The 26565-nt window shown below is 40.6% G+C and overlaps 2 protein-coding genes and 1 pseudogene across 9 annotated transcripts in view; 1 reads left to right on the top strand and 2 right to left on the bottom strand.

The window, feature by feature from the left end:
- MAPKAPK5 (MAPK activated protein kinase 5) overlaps nucleotides 1-26565 on the top strand; it is a 36796-nt gene that overhangs the window by 8549 nt on the left and 1682 nt on the right. For 2 of the 8 annotated variants that reach the window (XM_019950100.3, XM_073790183.1), the window contains 12 exons: nucleotides 2209-2282; nucleotides 2768-2843; nucleotides 3637-3734; nucleotides 5203-5311; nucleotides 6746-6835; nucleotides 7587-7682; nucleotides 16424-16504; nucleotides 18984-19171; nucleotides 21320-21440; nucleotides 23975-24105; nucleotides 24369-24490; nucleotides 25850-25954. In XM_019950100.3, coding sequence (XP_019805659.2) covers nucleotides 2209-2282; nucleotides 2768-2843; nucleotides 3637-3734; nucleotides 5203-5311; nucleotides 6746-6835; nucleotides 7587-7682; nucleotides 16424-16504; nucleotides 18984-19171; nucleotides 21320-21440; nucleotides 23975-24105; nucleotides 24369-24490; nucleotides 25850-25954 — 1291 coding nt within the window. The remainder of the gene's footprint in view (nucleotides 1-2208; nucleotides 2283-2767; nucleotides 2844-3636; nucleotides 3735-5202; nucleotides 5312-6745; nucleotides 6836-7586; nucleotides 7683-16423; nucleotides 16505-18983; nucleotides 19172-21319; nucleotides 21441-23974; nucleotides 24106-24368; nucleotides 24491-25849; nucleotides 25955-26565) is intronic. The other 6 variants (XM_073790178.1, XM_073790177.1, XM_073790181.1 and 3 more) reach the window with 4 other exon arrangements.
- Nucleotides 9399-16140, bottom strand: LOC141276148 (small ribosomal subunit protein uS5 pseudogene; annotated as a pseudogene).
- The window catches only part of TMEM116 (transmembrane protein 116), a 131303-nt gene continuing 121009 nt past the window's right edge, over nucleotides 16272-26565 (bottom strand). Inside the window, exons 11-12 of the mRNA XM_019950105.3 lie at nucleotides 19807-19908; nucleotides 16272-16426 (exon numbers count right to left, since the gene is read on the bottom strand). Coding sequence (XP_019805664.1) covers nucleotides 19855-19908 — 54 coding nt within the window. The 3' untranslated portion in view covers nucleotides 16272-16426; nucleotides 19807-19854. The remainder of the gene's footprint in view (nucleotides 16427-19806; nucleotides 19909-26565) is intronic.

Below are 26565 nucleotides of genomic sequence, written 5' to 3'. Positions count from 1 at the left end.
CCCTGCATTGGGAGCACGGAGTCTTAACCACTGTGCCACTGGGGAAATCCCAGTGTATAGATTTCTTTAGCAGAACCCAGTCAATGTATTTGTCATTGATACATTTGAGGTAGTCCATAATTTTCTTCAATAAAGTGTCTTAATTGACCCATGCCTTTTTACTTTCTCTTTGCCATTAAAATATGTGAGAAAATATGCCATCTACACATAGAAGAGTCGGCTGATGTGAGAATGTTACTTCTTTTGCCCAGCTGGGCTTAGTGAAGTCTTAGAACTGGTTAGTGTTTATGGCACCATCAACAAATGTGCAAGAATTAAACCTGGTAAAGAGGACAACAGACGTAAGAAAAACAGGGTTCAGAGATCAGGGCTGTAGAGAGATCTGGTAGTGCTTCTCTTACCTTCTGCAAAGCCAAGTGTCAAAACTTCAGTCAGAGCCTCTATAATTTGAACTTTCTTGGCTGTCCATTAGGTAGAGTACCATCTTAATAAGCACCAGTGCAGTGAAGAATTTGGTCTAATATTATTTTTACATCCCAGGAACTGGACATATGAATAGTCCTTTGATCTGACTGTAACAAATAATTCCGTAGAATGAATCTGTCTTTTCCATTGAGTCTCCAGTGAGTGTATGTCTTCATTAGAGGCCTGGCAAATTTTACTCTACCATGAAGCATAGACTATGCTCCAATTCTTTCTTTCCCAATTCTGTCTTCCTCTCTGTCTTCTCAAATACTTCTGAATCCGGCAGGATAGGCAGTGGAAACATGAAGGAGGTAGACAGGTTAAATGGGTAGGTTTGAATTCTGTTTAGGAGATGGTGAGTGGAGACCTGGGACCTCCCTAATTGGGCAGGATTCATTCCTAATCCTCATGCAGGGGCCTGGGCAGTTACCCCTGATAGCTGGGGATGATGCCAAAGATGAATGATGCTGGGGAAGAGGCCAAAGCCATAGTTTCTAGTCTTATCAGTGCCTATAACTCACTGTGTGACTTTGACAAGCTCCTTAACCCTGATACACAGGTTTTCAGAAGAGAGTTTGTGTAATGATTTTGCTAGTCCCTCGCAAATCAATGTCCTTCCATCACCTGGTTTTAGTCCACCTTTCTAGTCATTCATTCCATAGTTATTGAGCATTTACTATATGATGGGAACCTTTATCAAGAACTGGCAGCAGGAAGGTGTGGAGATGAAGGCTATTCTAAACTTGTTTTATACACTTACATATTCATTGGACGGAAGCTGTTTTCATCTCTGAACTTATCCTGGTGTCTGGCACTTACTGCTCATTGAGTTTGTGTTACATGGTCAAATATTCTGTTCCTATACCTGGGAATCAAGATTCTGTTGCTAATTATAATCTATCAGATTTTCATTGCAACAAAACAATTTGATAGTCTCATGAGTTTTGGCCTAATTTCTCCAGGTCTGTAGTCGGTTTTCTGTTCTACCCGTTGAACCCTGAAAAATGAATTTTAGCCTACCACAGTTTAAGTGTATGGCTTTCTTGCCTAAAAACATATGGCAACAGAAGCTCAATATTTAGTGACTACACAGTAATTCAATAAAAACTTTAATTAATTTGTAGAGGCTGTATCTGGAACTATTGAAAGCTATTGGAATCTATTAAAACTGTGAAGAATATAGTTATACAGTGAACGTGACAATATCTTTGTACTCAAAATAGCACTTGAAAACTAGATAAATGTACTACAATATTTATTACTATTTTATTTGAACTTTTAAGTTTTAGTTTATTCAGTTATTCCAATTTGATCAACTTGTTCAAGGATATAGACCTCTATATCATAGCAGCATATATCAGACCAGTCTTTCTAGAATCTCAGAAAATATATTTGACCATTTGGCAAATAAGTACTTAGTAGTGAAACATTTTGAAAGAATATCTTCTTCCCACACTCAAGAAAAAAAAAAACCACGAGTATTTACTCACATGGATCTTGCAGATGAGCTGAAGAATTTCTTTTTATCCTAAAGTTTGCCTTCTCTTGTTGGAAAGCAATGCCTAGCATAGTCCTGTAGGCGAAATGTGTAATTATAAAGCCCTACACAAAGCTCTACTTATCAGCTTCTTTCAGAAGCTGAGATGTTGAGCATTAAGGTTTTCTGTTGTCCCACCTCTGCTTAACTATTCAGCTTTTTAACTGGAGAATCATTCTCTGCCTCCTCCATTTTTGTTTTAATAGGAAACCTCCATTTTAGAGGAATACAATATCAATTGGACTCAGAAGCTGGGAGCTGGAATTAGTGGTCCAGTTAGGTAAGAGACCCATGTGCAAACTATGACACAATTGTTCTCAAGAGGACCTGTTCGAAATACATCTTAAGTTAGAAGCATTAGGTTTGCCAGATTTGTGAAACAGCCTTAATTTAACAAGCAGAGGTATTTATGATAGGCTTTTTCTCATCCATTTAGAAATATATTTAAGTGACGAAGTCACATGATCTGTAACAGAATCATTTAAGATGTTGATACCATGGAGCCACTGTATGAGTCACTTGTAGCCAGCAGAGGCCATTTTGTCTTTCTTGGCCAGCATCAAGTTGATTTCACATGTCTAAGGCCTGTGAAGGGTGGGCGAGATGCCTTTCTGCCTTTCCATCTGCTAGACCTGGGGGCAAGTTTGTTCTGATGTGCCTGGATATATTTTTGATTAGAAGCACAGTTCTCAAAGAACAGCTTGCTAAATTAGTTTTCACTGTAACTTAGATAATTTCTGATTGAACTTTTTTCTCCAAATCTAGAGTCTGTGTGAAGAAATCTACCCAAGAACGGTTTGCACTGAAAATTCTTTTTGATCGTCCAAAAGCTAGAAATGAGGTATGGTCCTTTATTGCCTTGATTTGCCTAAATATTTGAAGTGCCTAAGAATTATTCTTTTTACAAGTAAGGCAGCTTCATGGAGAGAATACAGAGATTCACAAAGAATTTTATGTTCATACTTACTCTCTTTATATTCATACTTTTTGCTATTCCATGTTATCATTATAAAGCAGTTCTTCATCCATCAATACCAAAAGCTGTTAGTGAAGTCTTGCTTCCTTTCAAACCACCTTTTGTTCTTTTTCAATTAATGCGATTCTTATACCCCAAAATACTCAGGTTTACTTCAGCTTTTGCTTATTGGAAAAGGTCTTTAAAGAGTGGAGATAAAATAGTATGAGGAAGGTTCTAGTGAATAGTGTATTGAAAAGATGTTGCAGGAGAACTCTGAGGATGTATTTCTAGTTTTTAATAATAGGCATTTGTTTAAAATTATTTGGATGTGGTGATGACATGTTAATAATATGCAATGAAGGACTTATTCTTTTGCTTAGAGATATATGAATAATTTCTGAAATAAGATGTATTATTTACCAAATTTTTCATTTGCTAATAGATAGGACAGTAGAAGTAAATAAACCTGTTGGCGAGGTTTTTTTCATGGAAAGAGCATTAAGGAGGTAATCTGTGTATGAAAACACTTTTTTTTTTACATCATTCCAGGTGATAAGGTTTTTTACTGTAATAGGCTCATCCACGGGCCTAGTGTGGTCAGTTTTGGGGGGAAAGTTTGGAGAGAAAATGTTGGCATCCCCTATGTACAGAAACATTTCCTCTGTTCTTCTTTAAGGTACGTCTGCACATGATGTGTGCCACACACCCAAATATAGTTCAAATCATTGAAGTGTTTGCTAACAGTGTACAGTTTCCTCATGAGTCCAGCCCCAGGTAAGACTACACAGGGTCATTATCACATGACCACCTCTCCATATGTAAGCCAAGGTGTAGTGGGGTCTTCTTTTCTTTTGTGCCCTCTTTCTCTCCCTTCCCTTCCCTCCCTCCCTGCCTGCCTCCCTCCCTTCCTCTTTCTTTTTCTTCTCTCCTTTACTTTTTAATTTGGAAATTTTCAAACATTTGTAAAAGAATCATGTAATGAATCCTTAAGTACCCATCACCCAGCCTCAACAGTTATCAACTCATTGCCAGCCGTGCTTCATCTATACCCTACCCACTCTCCTGGGCCCCCCTGAGTAATGTGGAATTAAAACAGATTCTATTTCAAATTAGCAAAAGGAGACCAAATATTATTCTAGGCAATGTCTTAGAAGTTGATATGGCAAAAAGCCCTTATTGCTGAATCTGACATTCCTTTTAAAGGAAGAAATCAACATCATTCTTTTAGCCTCCAGATGTTTGGCAAGCTCATTGGGTGTCATTCTAAATCTTTTCCAGGGAATTCAAAGTTAAATAAGGTATGGTTTCCATTGAAGGGACTGAGATGTAAACCTATTATTCTAGCAGTGTGATAGGTACCAAGGAGAGGCATGCATAAAGTATTTTGAGCTTACAAAGGAGGAGAGCTGCCCTCTGTAGGCTAGGGAGGCGAGGTGTCTCAGAGCAGTTACGTGGGGGCGAGGACTTGAAGGGGGTGAGTAGGAGTTTTCCAGATGGAAAAAGATGGAATTTGTAAAGAAGAATGGGAAATCAAATGATTATTTCTTAAAATTGTGCTCTGTTGGTGAAAGCATTTGGATGGAAGCTGGAAGCATTTATATCAAAGAGTGGTAACCAAAATTCGGATTTTTTTTTTCACAACATGAGAATTTTTGCTTTTATTTAGTAGCTGTGTAACCCTATCTGGCTATCTTGCTGGGCATGCTGTGGGTCATATGGAAAACTAGTGGAGTGGGGGCAGGGAGTAGAGAGGGGGAGACACACACACACACACACACACACACACACACACACACACACACACACACACACACACACACACACACACACACACACACACACACACACACACACGAGAGTGAATAACCAAGACAGCCCAACTGAATGACTTGATATTCATGTCCTATACAAAGTCGTATTCTGTTTTCAATACACTTTCAGTGTAGCTTCCATAAAATGTATATACAAGTTAAGTACAGAATCTTCAAAAGGATCATTGTCTTCAAAACTAATTCTTCTGCTTTCTTTTAGCTTCTTAGAAACCTTTAGGTCAGGGATAGTCCTCATTCATAGTGTCCAGCTGGTAGTGACAAGGGATCCAACTCAAAGGGGCTTGGTAGGACTAGATTTAGGAAGTAGTAACACTTTGTAGATGAGGTATCTAGGTTAGCTACTTGATGTTTCAGTTTTGTTTTGTTTTGCTTTGTTTTTTAACTTAACAAAATCAAATGCTTTCAAACAGGGCTCGACTCTTAATTGTAATGGAGATGATGGAAGGGGGAGAGCTATTTCACAGAATCAGCCAGCACCGGCACTTTACAGAGAAGCAAGCCAGCCAAGTAACAAAGCAGGCAAGTTAACCCCGGGTACCAATCAAACTGCCAACGGTGTTGGTTAACAAGCACAATTTCATTGGGGGGAATAAAAGAAAGCTTGAAGAAAAGCTCTATTTGATCTCTCATTGCCTGCTTTGTTATGTAATTAGAAAAGATGCCTTGACAGGAGGAATGTGACCCCCTTTTATGCTTTGGTGGGGGGAACCTGTATTCTTAAGTGGTTTTCAATTGTTTGCCTATGATAAGATTTAAATAAACTCTGGAAGGAAGGTAATCTTAACTCCTTTTTAGATTGTAGATAATCTTTAGACGTATAGCTTCCAAGCACTGTTATTGGACTTTGAGATAAAATGCTAGTGATACTACCTGAAAGACTGTATGGTGTAAAAATATGTTCTAAGGCAATTACATATAAGATACTTTATGCTTATGAGTCACCTTTCTCTCATCAGATTTTAATAGTAGTCTAAGGTCTTTGTAATTCTGGGTTATTCCTGGTTTTATGTTCTCTCTGTTTTGACATCACATTTTATTGCTAGAGGAATGATGTACGTCACAAACAATACTAGGAATCCAACTGGAAATAACCTCATGAGGAGATGAAAAAGCTAAACCCTCAAGGTTTCTCTTCAGGCCAAGCAAGCAAAGCAGAGAGAAGCAGGACACGTAGCCCAACTGGTTCTTAATGAAAAAATTCTTCCAAATTTTCTGTGAGCCTCAAGCATTTTTTGATGCCTCCTTTCTGGTAGGGAGGAACTGATATTTGGAATGCCAAGGCAATTCCATACAGAGTGTTAAAGAACAGATAAAATCTGTTCTATTTGATTTTAAAAATTATAGCTTGTATTTTTCAAATATTAGGCCTAAAGGATGAGCTCTGATAATCTTCTGTAAAACCAAACTCCTTTAAATCCACCTAAACAGGCAACATTTTCAACCAGTGGGACGGGCAGATTAGAACATCAGGTGGAAAAATCCATTCAGCTGCTTTCTGTTGTTCTTGAAAGCAGAACTTCAAGTTGGGCTCCCTGAAGAGTGCAGGTTTCCTCTGAGTCAGGCGTTAGTGCCACTGCCCTGCTAGGGGGAAGCCAGGCCCTCTGAAGACTGCCTGGCCCAGTGTTTGCTTTGCAGTACTTGTCACATCTCAGATTAATGGAAGTGCAAGTATTTCATTTTTCCCATTTCATACAGGATTTAACCATCAGTTGATTATGACAAAGAATTGTTTTACTGTTGTATTTTTTCTTTTTATTGAACAAAATACAGCTTAATTCATTTCTATTTCTTGATATCTGAAATCTTACTTAATTTCTGCTTTAAAATTGAAAACTGACCACAGTCTTAATTGACTTAGTAAGGATCATTTTTTAACATCCTGAGTTCTCTAAACCAGGGGAATTAAAGAGCTATCTTTTCTAAGATATGGTTGCTCCATTATGTCCTTTCCAGATAGCTTTGGCTCTACAGCACTGTCACTTGTTAAACATCGCACACAGAGACCTCAAGCCTGAAAATCTGCTCTTCAAGGATAACTCTTTGGTGAGATGACTTGCCCTTCTGTATTTTAGTGCTGCTACTCTCAGTATAGTTCAGGAACAGTGTGTAGGTGTGTATATGTTTGGAGTGCTCTGAATCCATGGTGAAGAGGCTTTAGGCCAAAGCGCTGCAAGCAGCTTACTTTTCCCATATCTGTTTCCTTGCTAGAGGCTCAGAGAAATTGTACCATACCCCTGGCATCGATCATTTTGGATGACACTGATGTGTGTTTGTACATAAGGACTTTAGATTTTGGATATTATTTGGAAGGACTTTGGGAAGGGGCAGGAATCTATATGCTGTTATATGTTACCTTGGAACTTAGTGGTTGTGTTCAGTGTTAACCCTCATAAGGTGTGTTTTCCTCTCCAGCTCCAATCCATGCCCCATGCACTGTGTCCCACCAGATAACTTACTCTGGCTATCATGAAGCTGATGTTGAGGGTGAAGCAGCACCCTAGATTGATGAGAGATAATGGGCCAATAGAGTCAGGAAGCATCTTGATTTTAGTGCTGCCTTTACAAGTTATAAAACAGGGATAATTGTGAGTGGGTAGAAATTCCTTACTTCTGTATTACTAAGAACAGTTTCTAAATATGAATCATTGTCTCCAGAGCTGAGGACATGCTACTCATAGGTTCAGGTCTCAGCTAGAAACTCCTGAGAGCTTAAGGTAACATGTCTTGCACCTGCATTTTCCTTTAACGTTTTCTGAGAACTCTGGAGCAGTGACTCCCATTTGTTTTATTTCAGGATGCCCCAGTGAAGTTGTGTGACTTTGGATTTGCCAAAATTGACCAAGGTGACTTGATGACACCTCAGTTCACCCCATATTATGTAGCACCTCAGGTAAGCATGTGCTCTTTCTTCCGTAGGATGTGTCACCAAGCTGCCTGTAGACTCACGTTTCTTCCATTCCACAGCATGAGTGGGTATATATTACAAATGGAAGGAGGAGGACTCAGCTTCACAAACCTATAGGCTGCTTAATTTGGTGCAGGCATTTTATTCTTTTAAAAGCAGCCTTATTGAGGTATGATTAATATACAATAAAATACTTCTACATTAAGTGTAGTTTGATGAGTTTTGACAAATGGATACTCCTGCGTGAACATCACCAAAGTCAAAATACAAAACATTTCCATCACTTCAAAAACTGTCTTGTGTGCCTTTGCAGTCATTATGCTCCCAACTTAATCCCCTTAATTAAAACCACTGATCTACTTTGTCATTATTGGTTAGTTTTGCCTGTTGTAGAATTTCATAAAAATGGAATTTTGTACCTTTTGTGTTTCACTTCTTTGGCTCAGCATGTTTTTCAGATCCATCCATGTTTCTGTGTGTATCAGTAATTAGTTCCTTTTTATTGCTAAGTAGTATTCCATCATATGACCAAGCCACATTTGTTTATCCATTCACTGACTGATGGCCATTTGGGGTTGTTTCCTATTTTTCACCATTAGGAATAAAGTTGCTAGGAACATTCATTTACGAGTTTTGGGGGACATACCCCTACCTTTAGGTAAAATCTTTTTCCAAAATGGTTGTATGCACCACTAATGTAATGTAAATGTTCCAGTTTCTTCACATTCTTATCACCAACTTATGTTTGTTAGTGTTTATAATCTTGGTCATTCTGGTAGGTATGTTCGTGTTATTTCGTTATGGATTTAATTATAGCATTTTCCTGATGGCTACTGTTGTTGAATATTTTTTCATGTGTATACTGGCTGTTCTATTGTGAAATATGGGTACAACATTCTGTTGTGTAGTATGGGTACAAATCTTTTGCCCTTTTTGTGTTGTTTTATAAATGAGATATAAGAATTTTTTAAATTATATTCTGGATACAAGTTCTTTGTCATATATATGTATTAATATTTTACTGCTGCTGTAACAAATTGCCACAAACTTAGTAACTTAAAACAGCACACATTTATTACCTTACAGTTTTGGAGGTCAGAAGTCGAAATGGTTCAGGATGTCAGCAGGACTGTGTTCCTTTTGGAGGCTCTAGGGGAGAATCCATTCCCTTGCCTTTTCAGCTTCTGAGGCTACCTGCATTCTTTGGCTTGTGGCCTCTTTTTTTTTTTTTTTTTTGCGGTACGCGGGCCTCTCACTGCTGTGGCCTCTCCCATTGCGGAGCACAGGCTCCGGACGCGCAGGCTCAGCGGTCATGGCTCACGGGCCCAGCTGCTCCACGGCACGCGGCATTCCCCCAGACAGGGGCACGAACCCGTGTCCCCTGCATTGGCAGGCGGACTCTCAACCACTGCGCCACCAGGGAAGCCCTGACTTGTGGCCTCTTCCTCCATTTTCAAAGACAGCAGTGTAGGTAGCATCTTCCAGTCTCTCTGACTCTGACCGAGGATAATTGGTCAGATTATCCTGGGTAATCCAGGATAATCCCCCATCTCAAGATCCTTAATTTAATCAAATCTTAGAAGTCCCTTTTGCTATGTAAGGTAACATATTCATAGATTCCAGGGATTAGGACAGGACTTCTTTGGGAGGCCATTATCCTGCCTACAACATATGTATTATGAGTATTTCTCTCAGTCTGTGGCTTGCATTTCAGTTTTCTTGTTTTTTTTTTTGGCCGTGCCACATGGCATGTGGGATCTTAGTTCCCTGATCAGGGGTCGAACCCATGCCCCCTGCATTGGAAGCACAGAGTCTTAGCCACTGGACCGCCAGGGAAGTCCCCATCAGTTTTCTTAATGATCTTTTGAATAGTAGAAGTTTTAAATATTGACCAAGTCCAATTCACCAATTTTTTTTTCAATGGTTAGTGCTGTTTGTTCCTAAGAAGTCTTTCCATATCCATGGAGATGAAGATTTTCTCATGTTTTCTTATTAAAGGTTATAGTTTTAGCTTTTACATTTTAGACTGTGATCCATTTGAGGTATGTGTGTGTGTGTGTGTGTGTGTGTGTGTGTGTGTGTGTGTGTATAAAGGGTCAAGCTTTTTTTCCCTTATGAATGTCGTTTCCATATCACTTGTTGAAAAGACTATCCTTGCCTCATTGAATTACCTTACAGTTTTGTCGAATTGAATTATTTTGCAGTTTTGTCGAAAATCAATTGACCATATATGTGTTGGTCTATTCTAGGCTCTATTCTGTTTATTTGATACATACGTCTATATATCATCTGGATCACTGTAGCTTTATATTAAGTCTTGACCTATATTAAGTCTTGACCTCAGATAGTGTAATAAGTCCTTCAAATGTATTCTTTTTCAAAATTGTTTTCACTATTCTGGATCCTTTGCATTTCTCTGTAAATTTTAGAATTCAATTCTCTATGACAGAAAAGCCTCCTGGGATTTGATTTGAATTGTATTTAATCTATAGATGAATTTGGAGAGAATTGACATCTTAACAATATAAAGTCTTCTATTTAATGAACGTGGTATATCTTTTTTTTTTTTTTTTTTCTGTATGCGGGCCTCTCACTGTTGTGGCCTCTCCCGTTGCGGAGCACAGGCTCCGGACGTGCAGGCTCAGCGGCCATGTCTCATGGGCCCAGCCGCTCCGCGGCATGTGGGATCCTCTCAGACCGGGGCACGAACCCGTGTCCCCTGCATCGGCAGGCGGACTCTCAACCACTGTGCCACCAGGGAAGCCCAAACGGTGTATCTTTCCATTTATTTAGGTCTTTCATTTTTCTCAGAAACATTTATATTTCTTAGTGTATAGGTTTTATACCTATTTTCTTAAATTTTTTCCTATATTTTATGTTTATGGAAATTATTGGAAATGATATTTTTAAAAATTTCATTTTCCAATTGTTTGTTTATAGTTTGTAGAGAAATAAATGATTTTTGATCCCTTGAATCCTGGGATCTTGCCTAAATCGCTTATTCTAGTAGATTTTTTTAATAGATTTATTAAGATTTTCTACATACAGAGTCATGTCATCTGTGAATAAAGATAGTTTTACTTTGTTCTTTCCAGTATGTTTGCCTTTTATTTCTTTTCCTTCCCTTATTGTGTTGGCTAGAACTACCAGTTGAATATAAGTGATGAGAGCAGACATCCTTGCCTTGTTCCTGATCTTACAGAAAAAATGTTCAGTCTTTCACCATTAAGTATGATATTAACTGTTATGTTTTTTGTAGATGTCCTTTATCAGGTTGAGGAAGTTTTCTTCTGTTCCTAGTTTACTGAAAGGGAATGTGTTAAATTTTACCCAATGCTTTTTCTGCATCTATTGAACTGATGATATATTTTTTCTTCTTTATTTTGTTAATATGATGAATTAATTGATTTTCAGGCATTATACCAATCTTACATTCCTAAGATAAAACTCAGTCATGATGATTGATTTGTTTTGCTAGTATTTTGTTAAGGATTTTGTGTTTTTTAACAAAAGGGATATTGGTCCATAATCCTTTCTCATAATGTCTTTGCCTTGTTTCAAGGTATCAGGGTAATAATGCTGACATCATACTATTAGTTGGGAAATGTGTCTTCCTCCTTTATTTTCTGAAACAGTTTGTGTAAGATTGGTATTTTGGAGTTTTCATTGTGGATTTTTAATGATGTAATCAATTTAAAAATAGGTATAGGTCTATTGAATTTTTATATTTCTTGAGCCAGTTTTAGTAATTTGTGTCTTTAAGAAATTTGACTGTTTTTTAATTTATTGGCATAAAATTATGATAATCCCTTATTAAACTTTTAAATCTTTGTAGGATCTGTAGAGATGGAGGTGGAAGTCTAGAAGTTGGCTTGCTGCTTCTGCAGTTAGTCCTTTAGTATGGGAGTAGGGAATTGAGTCAGTCTACTTAGGAGTTGAGCTTAGTGTGAGCTCTGTTGTTGCTATTGTTATTTTTACTGTGTCACTGGCTTGAGATTCCTCTCTTGTTACCTTGTGCTTAGGGTGGGGTTTGGGGTGCCACAGGTTTGTGTGTTTTTTTGTGTTTCTTCTCCATCTTTATCTTTGGCATTGGCTGTGTGCCTCTGCCTCAGAGGGGCTTTTGCTTCACAGTCTTTTTCTCCCACTAACAGTGGACTGCTGTTACTTATTACTTGGTGCTTGCTAGCCTGATGGAGGGTGATGGCAACGATGGGTGGAGAGGTATCTCTTTTCTGAACCAGCCTCAGTCTTGGTCAGGTCCTGTTTTCTTGGTTCTTACCATGGTTCGTTTATCCACTCATCTATTGATGGACATATACATATATATATAGCTGGTGCTTATTCTTTCCGAGATTTGTTTTATATAAGCCTTCTTTAAAAAAATTTTTTTATTGAGATGTAATTGATACATGATAAACTATACATATTTAACTTGCACAACTTATAAGTTTTGACATACACACACACTCATTAAACCATCACCACAGTCAAGGTAGTGAACATATTTGTCACCCCCCAAAATTTTACTGTGCCCCTTGAAATCCTTCCCTGCCTCTCTATTTTTCCCTTCATTGCCAGGCAGCAGTTGATCTGCTTTCTGTCATTATAGATTAGTTTGCATTTTCTGTAGATTTATATATAAAGTAGCACATCGTATGGTATTTTCTTTTGGGGGGGGTTTCTTTCACTCAGCAAAATTACGTTTAAGATTTATCCATGTTATTGCATGTATCAATAGTTCTTTCGTTTTTACTGCTGGGAAGTATTCCACTGTGTGGATATACCATGGTTCGTTTATCCACTCATCTATTGATGGACATCTGGGTTGTTTTCAGTTTTTGGCTGTTAAAAATAAACGTGTTACAAACATTTTTGCACAGGTTTTTGGATGGACATTTATTTCCTTTTCTCTTTGGTAAATACCTAGAGTGGAATGGCTAGATCATGTGGTAGATGTATTTAACTTACTTAGAAACTGCCAAGTTGTTTTCCAAAGTGGTGTTCAATTTTACATTCCCATCAGCAGTGTATTAAAGTTTCAGGTCCTCCACATTCCTACTAGCATTTGGTATGGACAGTCTTTTTATTTTTTATTTATTTATGTATTTTAATTTTTTTTAATATTTATTTATTTGGTTGCGCTGGGTCTTAGTTGCAGCAGGTAGGGTTCTTAGTTGTGGCTCACGGGCTCCTTAGTTGAGGCTCGCCAGCTTCTTAGTTGTGACACGTGGGTTCCTTAGTTGAGGCAGGCAGGCTCCTTAGTTGTGGCTCGAGGGCTCCTTAGTTGCAGCTTGCTGGCTCTTTAGTTGCAGCACATGGGCTCCTTAGTTGCAGCATTCATGTGGGATCTAGTTCCCTAACCAGGAATCAAACCCGGGCCCCCTGCATTGGGAGCATGGAGCCTTAACCACTGTGCCACCAGGGAAGTCCCCTGGACAGTCTTTTTAGCCATTTTAGTGACTGTGTAGCAGTATTTCATTGTGGTTTCAATTTGCATTTCCCTAATAACTAATGATGTTGAGCATCCATGGTGCTTCTTTGCTGTCTGTATATTTTCTTTGGTGAAGTATCGGATCAGATCTTTTCCCCATATTTTAAATTGGATTGTTTATTTTCTTATTGCTGAATTTTACAGTTTTTTAAATATGTTTTGGATATAAGTCATTTATCAGATATATGCTTTGGAAAGATTTTCTTCCAGTCTGTGGCTTATCTTTCATTCTCTTAACAGTGTCTTTTTCTTTTCTTTTTTTAAAAATTGAAGCATAGTTGATTTACAGTGTTTCAGGTGTACAGCAAAGTGATTCAGTTGCACACATGCACACACACACATGTATATATACTTTTTCAGATTCTTTTCCATTATAGGTTATTTCAAGACATTGAATATAGTTCCCTGTGCTATACAATAGGTCCTTGTTGTTTATCTATTTTATATATAGTAGTGGGTATCTGTTAATCCCAAATTCCCAATTTATCTCTCCCCCACTTTCCTCTTTGATAACCATAAGTTAGTTTTCTAAGTCTGTGAGTCTGTTTCTCTTTTGTGAATGAGTTCATTTGTATCACTTTTTTAGATTCCACATATAAGTGATATCACATGATATTTGTCTTTCTCTGTCTGACTTCACTTAGTATGATAATCTCTAGGTCCATCCATGTTGCTGCAAATGGCATTACTTCATTCTTTTTTATGGCTGAGTAATATTCCAGTGTGTGTGTGTGTGTGTGTGTGTGTGTGTGTGTGTGTGTGTCTATCACATCGTCTTTATCCATTCCTCTATCGATGGACATTTAAGTTGTTTCCATGTCTTGCCTATTGTAAATAGTGCTACTGTGAACATTGGGTGGCATATATCTTTTCAAATTAGTGTTTTCATCTTTTCTGGATATACGCCCAGGAGTGGGATCACTGGATCATATGGTAACTCTATTTGTAGTTTTTTAAGGAGCCTACATACTATTTTCCATAGTGGCTGCACCAATTTACTTTCCCACCAACAGTGTAGGAGGGTTCCCTTTGCTCCACACCCTCTCCAGCATTTATTATTTGTAGATTTTTAAAAAATATTTATTTATTTGGTTGTGCTGGGTCTTAGTTGCAGCAGGTGGGATCCTTAGTTGTAGCTCACCAGCTCCTTAGTTGCAGCTTGCAGGCTCCTTAGTTGCAGCACTTGGGCTTTTTAGTTGCAGCAGGTGGGCTCCTTAGTTGTGGCATATGAACTCTTCGTTGCGGCATGCAAATGGGATCTAGTTCCCTGAGCAGAGATCAAACCTGGGCCCCCTGCATTGGGACCGTGCAGTCTTAACCACGGTGCCACCAGCGAAGTCCCTATTTGTAGACTTTTTGAGGATGGCCATTCTGACTGGTGTGAGGTGGTAACAACATCTTCTGAAGAGCAAAAGATTTTAATTTTGGTGTGAAGGCCAATTTGTTAATTTAAAAAAAAAATTTTATGGACTCTGCTTTTGGTTTTCTATCCAAGAAATCTGTCTTAACTCAAGACCACAAAGATTTTATGCTACAAGTTTTATAATTTTAGGCTTTACATTTGGGTCTGTGATCCATTTTGAGTTAATTTTTGTATAATGTGTGAGGTATGGATCCAAGTTCATTTTTTAGCATTTGAATATCTAGTTGTTCCAGTACCATTTGTTGAAAAACTATCTTTTCTCTACTGCATTGCTTCTGAGCCTTTGTCAAAAATCAGTCGAATGTATATGTGTGGGTTTATTTTTGGATTTTCCACTCTGTTCCATTGATCTCTTTGTCTGTCTTTACACTAATACCATACCGTTTTGATTATTGACACTTTTTAATAATTTTTGAGATAAGGTAGTTTTAGCCCTCCAACTTTGTTCTTCTTTTTCATAGTTGTTTTGGCTATTCAAATTTCTTTGCATTTCCATATGAACTTTAGAATTGGCTGTTTACTTCTACAAAAAAGCATGCTGGGATTTTGACTAGGGTTGTTTTAAACGTATAGTTCAGTATGGGATCACTGACATCATAACAATATTGAGCCCTCTGACCCATAAGCCAGCTGTATTTTTGTCTTTGGTTTTGCTCAGCAATATTTGTATAGTTTTCATGTACAGGTCTTTCACATGTCTTTTTAGATTTATTCTTAATTTTTTTTTTTTTTTTTTTTTGCGGTACGCGGGCCTCTCACTGTTGTGGCCTCTCCCGTTGCGGAGCACAGGCTCTGGACGCGCAGGCTCAGTGGCCATGGCTCACAGGCCCAGCTGCTCCGCGGCATGTGGGATCTTCCCAGACCGGGGCACAAACCCCTGTCCCCTGCATCGGCAGGCGGACTCTCAACCACTGCGCCACCAGGGAAGCCCAATTCTTAAATTTTTATGCTCTCATAAGTGGTATTTTCTTTTTCAGTTTTAATTAATTCACTTTATTATTCTTGTGTGAAAACACAAGCCTTGTGCAACACAAGATGGTCAATGAATTGCTTATAGGGAGCCTTGGTGAGCACAGTTCCCTTCGAGAGGTCAGGTGTAAGATAGCTGTAGGTCTTAGAGGTGGCATCGAAGGTGGCCTTGGTAAAGTTGCCCAACGAGCCTGTGCAGCCGCTGACCAAGGGGTAACAGTTTTCAGTGCCTGCTGTCAGCAGCAGCTTTGTGGCCACGAAGACCAAGACACTAGCAGTGGATCTGGGTGCAAGGATGAAGCATACCAGCAGAGAGCTGCAGTATCCTGTCACCTTCAAGGAACTGTATGGGGTTTGCCAATCTTGTGTTTCCAGGAGTCCCATTACCCATGACAGTGGAGTGGTTGGCCAGGAGGATGGCCCTGTGGATGGCAGTGGTTACCTCCTTGGAGCACTTAACACCCAGACCCATGTGACTATTACAGTCCCTCATGGCAACAAATACCTCGAACCTGAACTGCTGGCCAGCACCATTCTGCTTTCACTGCTTTCAAAGGCATAAGGGACTCCCCTAGGGAAAAGTAACCTCAGATCGAGAGGAAGAAGAGATAAATTCTCCTTCAGGGACTTAATCTTCATGTCCTTGACCTCGGCAAACACTGATAATAAATTGCTGATTCCAAGAAAGAAAAAAGTTTTTGAAAGTATTTATGTAGAGTTTTTTCAGTTGTTGATTGTTGACTGCCAGTGACTACCCTCTTCAGCCTTCCAGCAGTCTGTCTCAAGCTGCAGGTCGCTGGTGTGATTTTCAGTAAACTGTCCCCTTTGGTGTAACTCTGACAGGTACTGGAGGCACAGAGAAGGCATCAGAAGGAGAAATCTGGCATCATACCTACCTCGCCAACACCCTACACTTATAACAAGGTAGGAGAGGAGACACTAATCTTTACCCCTTGGGTGTAGCCCCTCTTCTCCTATGAGGTGTTTGTGGCCCTCTGGGAAGGTGGCAAATTCCATTCTTATCCCTTAATATTGCTGCCCAAGAGGCTGAAAGCAGCCACATATGCAGAAGAGTGGAATTCAAGTATTTGTCTGATGAAATAAGATTCATACCAGTTTAGGTTTTGCAGCAGGAACCAAAGGCTATGGTCACCTGGAGGTTATTTATTTGGCTAGCTGTACAGTCCACTGATCACATTTAAAGATATGTTTGTCTTGCTTTTTTGAGGTGGAGGCCATTTCAGAGAATATTATTTGTCCATTTATGGTGCCATTCTTTCTAACCCCATAAAATACCCAACTTAGAACAGTGTCTAGTACACATAGCAAGTGCTCCCAAATGTTACCTGGTACTTCACAGTTCTTAATCAGTAGCCTACACATCAATCTTCTCTGTTCTAAAGTATGAGAGGTTTAGGGCCTCTTGAAACAGGTCCTAGAGGTCCTGGAGTCACTGAGTAGATCAGAAAAAAATGATGCTGCTTGGGGACTCCAGGTGATATAGATGGTAGAGAGGGAGCTGAGGATGGTAGAAAGGCAGGCCAGCTCTTCCCGGTCCCACACCTTTAGAGGGCCCCACATATTCCTAATGCATGTGCGTGCACACATGCAGGCATACATATTGAAGAACACACAGGCTTCTGTGGCACTCAGGACCCTCCACTTGCATTGGCACTGGCACTGGCACAGCATGACCAGAACGCTAAACAACTACTTTCATGATTAACACTGTTCAGTCCCCAAGTAAGAACTGCTCCACATCATCTTGATCTACTTGCAAAACTGTAGGCAGCTGTGCCCTTATATAGTGAAGGTTGGAAGTGAGGGCTGTGCTGATTATAGTCAGTCAGAAACTGCTTCCTGCTTCCCAATGCAGACAGGAATTGAGTGGTAGAAGCACTTAGCTAACAGAGATATTAATTTACCTGATACGGTCTTCTCGTCATGAATACAATGGATTCTTGTGTGATACATTATTTCCCAGTACTATTTTTTTCTCCTCTTCCTGTTCCATTTTGTGAATCTAGTGGTGTTTGTGAATTAGCATGGCATTCATAAAATTTACACTCCACAGATGAGTAGTATATTGAAATAAGTTCATATTACTTTTGAATGTGTATATATGTTGGTCTAGTTATAATCTTTATATTGGCAACTAAGTGAACACTGACTGCTACATTTACAAATAATTTTTTAAATAAAAATAATGTAAAAAGATGTAGTTAAAATTTCAAAAGTTAAATAAATACATCAACGTTAATTAAAAAGAAAAAGAGGCAGTAGGCCAGGTGACTTGCTGTGACTCCACCACCATTCAGCTGTATGATGTTGGTTGGTGCACTTAGTTTCACTCTTGACAGATGACCTTAGAGATGACAAGATCTCTGTAGTATCAGTTTCCTCATGTGAACTATTTTTTAAGATTTCTCTCCACCTCTATAATTTTATAAGTATGTTCTACAGCATGGGTCATGTCATCTATAAATGTCTACTAGTATGATGCCAAGACATGGCTGAGAGTACCTGAGACACCTCATTTTCCAGGCTTCACTCAGAGCAGCGCACAGCTGTGGTGTGAGGAGCGTGTGGCCACAGTGGCAGTTTCCCTGGGCTGCCTTTCTCAGGTGGACACTGCTTTTGTCCTGCAATTCAGGAGGACAAGCCTCTGTGTTGAAGCCTCTGAGGACCCAGTTTCCGAGGCAGGTAGAGCTACGTTTAATTAAAATAGGAGTCCTTTATTAATAAGCATGCTGTGACTACAGGCCATGAAATCACCTTAATATCTACAGACATGGTAGTTGGTGGCAGTTTTGTTTCGTTCAGAATATCTTCCCCAAGAATGGTCTTGCAAATGGGCACAGTGAGTCCTTCATGGCCAAAGGATTGCTTTTAGCCTCCTGTTTTTCCCTGCAGTGCCTATCCCTAATCTTTGTCAGACTGCTTTGGGCCTTTATAAAATGACTTGTGCTGTTTTATAGAGTCAGCCCACCTGTGTCCTAGCTGCTTTGTTCCTGCACCCTCAGCCCTGCCCAGGTGGACAGAGTAAATGTTTCACAACCAGCTGGCTTATATCTACCACTTTTCTGGCTGGGGACAAAGTATCCTACATCTGTACCCAATAATCAGGTAGCAGCTTGGGCCTAAGCAGTGAGAATAAGTGACTATTTTACCCCAGACTGGCCTTGTATATATGGTGTGCACATATGTAGTGTTGGTAGCACGTAACAAATAAGGAGAGAATGGTTAATTCTCTTAAGACTTCCTGAAGCTTTTACAGTCTCTGTGAAGTGATTCTCGGAGATATCAGCCTGTGTATATCAGGGGCTGTTTCTGGGTCAGTCCTAGGGACTTTATTTTAGAGCTGTGCCTCTGCTGTGAGTGACCATGTTCTTTTTGCTTTCAGAGCTGTGACTTGTGGTCCCTAGGGGTGATTATCTACGTGATGTTGTGCGGATACCCTCCTTTTTACTCCAGACACCACAGCCGGACTATCCCAAAGGATATGCGGAGAAAGATCATGACAGGCAGTTTTGAGTTCCCAGAGGAAGAGTGGAGCCAGATCTCAGAGATGGCCAAAGATGTTGTGAGGAAGTGAGTCCCCAGGCCACTGCGGGGGGAGGCCAGGGAGGCCTTAAAAGTGGTGGAACACAAAGGAATGTTGGGTAAAGGAAAGTCATTTGTTTCCCAGGCATACTCCTTCTCATTTTAGCATCACAGAAAATTTTCCCTGGAGCCTGAGATGAGAGTTCTCAGTGTCCACACCTTGGTGAAATTGGAGCTTTGCTCCCTCCTGTTGCACTCCTAGAATTTGTCCTTAGGGTTGAATCCAGGTCCCTTGGTAGCCATTGTATCTGTGAGCATTAATTTAGGACCTTAAATGGTAACCCCCCTGGTGTACCCTTCCTGCACGGAGGTTGGTCATTTGGGACAGACATGATTCCAGGAACTGAACTGGGGTGCTAAAATGACCGTGATGCTTTTGGCTTTTCATTCCTTAGCTGCTGTGGGAGTGTGTGATTGGTTGTGCAGGGCCTGGACCCCACCTCCTGCCCTTCCTACTGCTAGTTGGTTGCTCTGGTGTATATTAAGATGGAAAGATTTAGAAGAATTAGGGGTAGTGAATGGATGATGGAGACTTGACATTCAGAGTCCTTTGGAGAAATTAGCTAGAGCACTAAGAAAGAAGTCAGACCTAAATATGAGGTGTCTTTGCTTTTTCTACCCACCTGTGTCAGAGGCTTAGCTGACTGGAGCTTGGATGCTGTTCTGGTATCCTACTGCTTGTTCTTCACTGAGTAACTTTTCCTCTTTGGTTTCAGTTTCTTCATCTGTAATGCGATAAAGATAAGCATTAAAAGGGCAGTACCTGGGAACTGTCTCCTAACAGTACAGCTGTTTCTGTATGGAGATTACTCTCTTTCAGAAGTGAGCTTGTTCTGTTGGTGTTAGGTATTTATGTATTCAAAAAGGGACTAGTTTCTAAAATATACAGGTGAAAGTTTTTTAGGAGGGTGGAGGCAATGTTTAAATCATCATTTGTCTTCCTATGCTCTTTCCCTGCTGTATTCTCAGTTACTTAACCAAAATATCAGTATCCTCTAATTGGTTCTTTGGAGTTCTGTAGAATATATTTCCTCTCCCTAGAGCAACATTGATTATCTTCTTTCAGCATTGAGATTCTTTTCTAAATAATCCTTTCTTTAGAATCTGTGTTTGTTCACAATGATCCAAAAGGTTACAGAGAACATGAAAGAGCAAGTAGGCATGTTGTCCTGACTCTGATGTTTGGAATGGGAGGCTATGTATTTGGAAGAAGGTGCTGTAAGAGGCCCAGGGAATATGCTGGGGTGAGCTAGGAAGTGCATTAGGATAAATGTACAAGATGTAAAGAACTATGGTCAAAAAGCCGATGGTACAGAACAATACATTAGGCTTAGAAGGAAATGCCATCCCCTTCTCAGAGATTAGATTTTTAGCTTTTTGTTGTTGTTTTGTGTGGTTTTTTTTTTTTTTTTTTTTTTTTTTCTTTCGGTACGCAGGCCTCTCACTGTTGTGGCCTCTCCCGTTGCGGAGCAATAGGCTCCGGACGCGCAGGCTCAGCGGCCATGGCTCACAGGCGCAGCCGCTCCGCGGCATGTGGGATCTTCCCGGACCTGGGCACGAACCCGTGGCCCCTGCATTGGCAGGCGGACTCTCAACCACTGTGCCACCAGGGAAGCCCTAGATTTTTAGCTTTTGAATGTCTTTGGAATAAAGGGTTCATGTCCTGCCAAATGGTGACAAGAGTTTTATCACAAGTAGCAACCTGGATTTTCAGAACCGTATGACCCCTCAATTTTACAGTCACTGTTAGCCAAAAGAGCACTTTGAGTCCCTTTTGGAAATTATAGCCCACTGTCCTAGAAACATTAGTCTGGGGATTCAGTGTCTCAGAAACTGTAAGCCATATGTAAGATTACTTTACTGAACCTAGAACTCAGTCTGAGGTATCACTGGACTAAGCCTTTTCCTACCATTCTTATCTCAATTTATTTAGTATAGAAAGAACTGCGTAAGGACAGAGTGCCCTCACAACTAACGGTTAGGGACGAGAGCCCCACCTCTGTCCTGCAAATAGAAAGCCTAGGCTTGTAAGAGTTGGTGGAAAGTCAGAAGCTGGAGCTGGTTAGAGCCAGACCCAGGAACTTCCCGGCCTCTGGAAGCAACTGCATGGCAGCCCTGTTGGCCTTTTCTCCACAGGCTCTTGAAGGTCAAACCAGAGGAAAGACTTACCATCGAGGGAGTGTTGGATCACCCCTGGCTCAACTCAACTGAGGCCCTGGATAATGTGCTACCCTCTGCTCAACTGATGATGGATAAGGTTTTGAATGATGCTTATTTTGTTGGCCGAAAAGGCTGTGTTGGGAAGGAATGCTGAGGCTTGACTCAATGAGGGGTTAAAGGCAAAACAATGCAGAGCACACAGTCTTTCCCAGAGAAATACCTCTGGTCTTCCAAAGATCAGGATTGGAAATAAAGAGGTTATTTCCGTAAAAGACCAGATCAAGGCCTGGTAAATACACTAAGGGAACACTCAAAGGACTATCCTTCATATTTGTGCTATGGGGTTGGGGGCCCAGAGCAGTATCAGACACCGTTCTTTTGCCCAAGGAGTTTAAACAAGACTGGTTGGAAAGACCAATAAACACAAAACAAAGAGGGAACATTTTCAGACATCAGAGCTTTTGCATGCTAAATTTTCTGTGAATGCTATGGAAATTCAGAAAAAGAGAACATCTTTGAAGGGCTGTAATTAGGGAAGGGTTCCCAAAGAGAAGGCAAAAACCATCACAATTATTAACTATTGTGTGGCATTTTTTAACCCCTTTACATGTTTAACCCCTTTACATGTAATGAAGCCTGACTTCATTGATGGGAAGTTGGTAAAATGGGTGTGGCAGACCTGGCTTTGAAAGTAGACAGAGGGGTTTAAGTCTTAGTAGGACATAATTGAGAGGCTATTGTAGATTTTTGAGAAGAGATTTGCCACAGGGAAGGTGTTTAGGGATGGTTAGTCAGACTTGCAGACTTGCCAACCTAATACTTTTACAATAATCTAGAAGCTGAGAAGCTGCTCTAGGAGCAGAGAAGTAGAGATGAATGAATAGGCTCAATATTTTTGAAGACAAATTTCTACAATTTTTGGTGACTGACTAGATATAAGGGGACAGTGGGTGGCATATCTGGTGACACCATTGACAGAGGGAAATCAGGAATGAGGCTGGTTTTGGGTGAAGGGAAGTCTCTTAGGTTTTAGATATTGTTTAAGGTGGTAGATGGATGTGTGGTGTGGAATCAGAATGTGGCTGAGAGGGAAAGGCAGTGACACAGACTTGAGTGTTACTGACTTAGAAGGGATGGAGTTGAAATGTAAGCGAATCAGAAAAAAGAATGCTAAGACCTCCCTTAGTTTAGCTGGAGTATGAGAGAGAAAGGAGAGCTAGAAGGAACAGAGTTTTCTGCTATCTCTGATTTATGTGCAGTTGTCTTCCTGGTTTAAATGTGCCCAGTAGTCCAGAAATGGTTTGTTTGGTCAGTCCAAAATACAAAAGGATTACTTATACCCTCTGGTTGTCAGCAATTGAGTGTTACATTGTGGCTTTCCTCAAGATCTTGAAATGGAGAAATAAGATTGCCTTCTGGAGTTACTTTAAGATTAGTGTATAATGAAGCCAAGTATGGATATGCATAATCTTCTTAATGAGGAGGAGTAGCTCCTGGGCCTATAAGATGGAACTGCAATGTGACAGTGTATTCCCATTTTTAAAGAAATGATGTGGTCAAGATGCAGGCTGGTCAACTTTGGAAGTGTAGAAAAAATGTCCACATATGCAGAAGCTGAATAGTGTCCATCTAAGCTGTGCCTAAGAGATGGAGCCTAAGCTCACAACCTTGAGGTGTTCCCATCTTTTTGGTTGGGCTATCACGGATAAGGAAATAGATTCAAGGGTCTGGGGGTGTGTAGCCAGGGCCAGTTAGTATAGTTCTCTTAAATGAGTTCAAACTCTTCCTGATCTAATTGCACGCTTACCAAGGAACTATTTTTGTAAATCGTCAAATTTTGTTGTTGAAATTCAAACAACACGGAGGTATATAAAATAAAAAGCAAAAGTTCCCTTTCATTACCCTGCCTCAGTCTCACCCCTCAGAGGTGAAGTGACCTATGGCTTGATGTATTCTTCCTGATCTTTTTCTGGGGAGACACACACACACTCACAGAGTTTGTCTTTTTTTTTAAATACAGAAGTGGGATCGTCTCATTCTTACAAAGCCTTTTCTGATTATTTGCCTTCCCTTATTGGTCTGCCCGTAGTAAGAGAACGCACTGGTCATAAAGACAGACTTGAAGAGTGCTAGACCTTATGACAGTTATTTCTCATTGTAAATTAATTGACTGGCTTATAGATCAGTTTGTGAGGGTCTACTATGCTCACCAGGTGAAATGCTTGGGGTTCTGAGCCATCAGGGCTAAGGTGACTGTCTACACCATGGGGGCAGGGAGTAAATGCCAGTCAGGGAGGCTTCTCAGGTGGCAGCCTGCTAGCTTTTCCCCTGATGTACATGTATGACTCTCTTTACACTTGCCCTTGCCAGTGACTATGAGTATGAGCCTTGTTAGTATTTCTTACTTGCATTTCTGTCAGCCCACAGGAAAGAAGGGCTAGCTGTTGGCCTGGTATTCCCTGGGCCCTGCTGATCCATGGGGAAGAGTCCTCTGCCTTATCAAAATTTGTATACTGCCAGCATAAGAATGAAATTGCCACCTTAGTTCTTTGTGATTCTCCTTCCCACTGTCTTAGATTGGCTTTTTAGGTGCCCAGAATGTGAAAAACTGATGGCAGTGTTTGCATTCAGGCGGTGGTTGCAGGAATCCAACAGGCCCATGCAGAACAGTTGGCCAACATGCGAATCCAGGACCTGAAAGTCAGCCTCAAACCCCTGCACTCTGTGAACAACCCCATTCTAAGGAAGAGGAAATTACTCGGGTAACTGAGCTTATTTCTTCAGTTCTCCCTCATGGCTGGTGTGGTTGAGTACAGGGTTCTGAAAGGTCAGCCAGGGGTCTGCCCTTTTTTGTCTCTTAAGAGGGTGGAAAGGATATGTTCTTTAAATAGCATCAGAAGTTGGAGATACTCTATAGTTACTTATTTATCTGAAAAATCTGTTCCTTATGTTTAGCATTAACATCTGTTAAGAGTTGGGTTTTGGGGTCTCACCTTGTTATTACCTCTCTCCCAAACTTCTAAAGCACCAAGCCAAAGGATGGTGTTTATATCCACGACCGTGAGAATGGAGCCGAGGATTCAAATGTTGCCTTGGAAAAGCTCCGAGATGTGATTGCTCAGTGTATTCTCCCCCAGGCTGGTAAAGGTCACACCATTTATGAATGCTCTGTGCGTGTCTGTGTGTGTGCACGTGCACATGACTAAAGGAGTGGTTTAATTTGAAGTTGTCTGTTTCATCTTTGTGTTATAAGAAAATAAGTACATTATATAGTTTGTGCCCACTGAAAAGAATGGACAGTGGGAACTCAGAAATGTGAGGCTCTGGCCCACCTTTGGTTTCCTGTAAAATCTCTAGTTTCGGTGTAATTGCCAGCGTCAGACACAGCACGTAATTTTGTATTTTCCTAGTTTGTTAATGAGATTACAGGATAGAGGATGGAAAATGGAAAATGTGAACAGGGTCAGGATTAGGTTGGGAAGGTCAGGAGCGTTGGGAAATACCATATCCAGAGCCCTTAGAGTACAAGGCTGTCATTAACTTGTGAATATAAAGAGACGATCTCCCAAGTTCAGAAGTGGCCCTGGCTGCTACTTGTATCATGGGCAGGGTGGGACTTAAACAGAAGTCCTTTCGAGTGAGAGCTCTCTTTCAGTATGTTCTCTTTCCACCTAATGGGGTATGATGGGCTTTTCTCAGCAGATGAATGAGATGCTTCAAGTAGTAGGCCAGGAAACTGTTGAGTTGACCAGTCTTCCTAGATTCCTTGGCTTTTAAGGGAACTTACTAGTGTGCCTCAGGTAGTCTTCCAAAGTAAGAAATGAGCTTAGGAGAAAGAAGGTAGCCCACTCAGCCTTATTCTCCCTCTCGCTCATGGTCTCTTAAGTTAACCAGGTGCTTTGGCTCAGCAATAGTCTGACATCCTATGGGATGCCTATTTCCCATCCCCCAGTGCTAAGACTCTGGGGGCATCAGGGAATTTGTGTGAGGTGGTCAGAGCAGGAAGAGTTGAGAAACCAGAAGCGGTCTACATCAGGGGTCCCCAACCTTTTTGGCATCAGGGACTGGTTTCGTGGAAGACAATTTTTCCATGGACTGGGGGTGGGGGTGGCGGGGGTGGTTTCAGGATGATTCAAGTGCATTACGTTTATTGTGTGCTTTATTTCTATTATTATTACATTGTAATATATAATGAAATAATTATACAACTCACCATAATGCTGACAGGAGGCAGAGCTCAGGTGGTAATGTGAGCGATGGGGAGTGGCTGTAAATACAGATGAAGCTTCCCTCGCTTGTCCACCGCTCACCTCCTGCTGTGTGGCCCAGTGGTTGGGACCCCTGCTCTACATGTAATGTAGGGACTAGAAGTAATGATAGTCTGGTAAAGCTTGCACCTTTAATCATCACTTCTCAATAAGTTGGACATAATGTCCTTCCATCTCTGACACTAAAATCCCATGATGCTGCAGGAAAATGCAACTTCTTCTTCATCTTTATCAACAGGAGAGAATGAAGATGAAAAGCTGAATGAAGTAGTTCAGGAAGCTTGGAAGTATAACCGGGAATGCAAACTCCTAAGAGATACTCTGCAAAGCTTCAGCTGGAATGGTAGGAGTCTTAATTATGCCTTTCCCCAGGAATGCAAAGAAATAATTGTGTTTAGAATATGTAGGATCTCTGGGGGCTGAGCTGGGACTGTTTTCAGGTAAAGTAGGGCTGGCGAGTGAGTGGAATACTGTGGGACAGGGGGTTAGCCCTACAGTAACTGCCCAGGCGTATCTGGACATCTGGCCCTTTCGCTTGTTTTCCAGAGTTCAGATGAATTATGTGTCGCAGATTCATTGCTGCAGAGCCCCCGTCACATACCACTTGGGCAAAAAAACAGTCAGATCTCAGAACTCCTTCCAGATACCTGAACTGTTCACTGGGTCATTAAGGAGCAGTATACTCTGAAGGGGAGAAAGAGGGCAAAGTACCACAGAGTCCGCCCTGCTGATCTGCTTAGCTTAGAGAAGACCTGTTTCACTGAAGAGTAGAGAGTGCCAAATCTGCTGCTCTTTGAATTTTTTTCCCCACAGGCAAACAAGGTACAGGTGTGTTTTTTGAGCTGCTTTTGTATTGTCTTTCTACTTTAGCAGACTAACTAGACTTAAGGTCTAGGATGCTCAGGGAAGGAAGCAAACTCATTGCCTAGCTTGATTCTTGGACATGAGAAATCC

This window comes from Tursiops truncatus, chromosome 13 (assembly GCF_011762595.2).
Source record: "Tursiops truncatus isolate mTurTru1 chromosome 13, mTurTru1.mat.Y, whole genome shotgun sequence".
Classification (NCBI taxonomy): domain Eukaryota; kingdom Metazoa; phylum Chordata; class Mammalia; order Artiodactyla; family Delphinidae; genus Tursiops; species Tursiops truncatus.
This window is presented reverse-complemented; position numbering and strand designations above follow the sequence as displayed.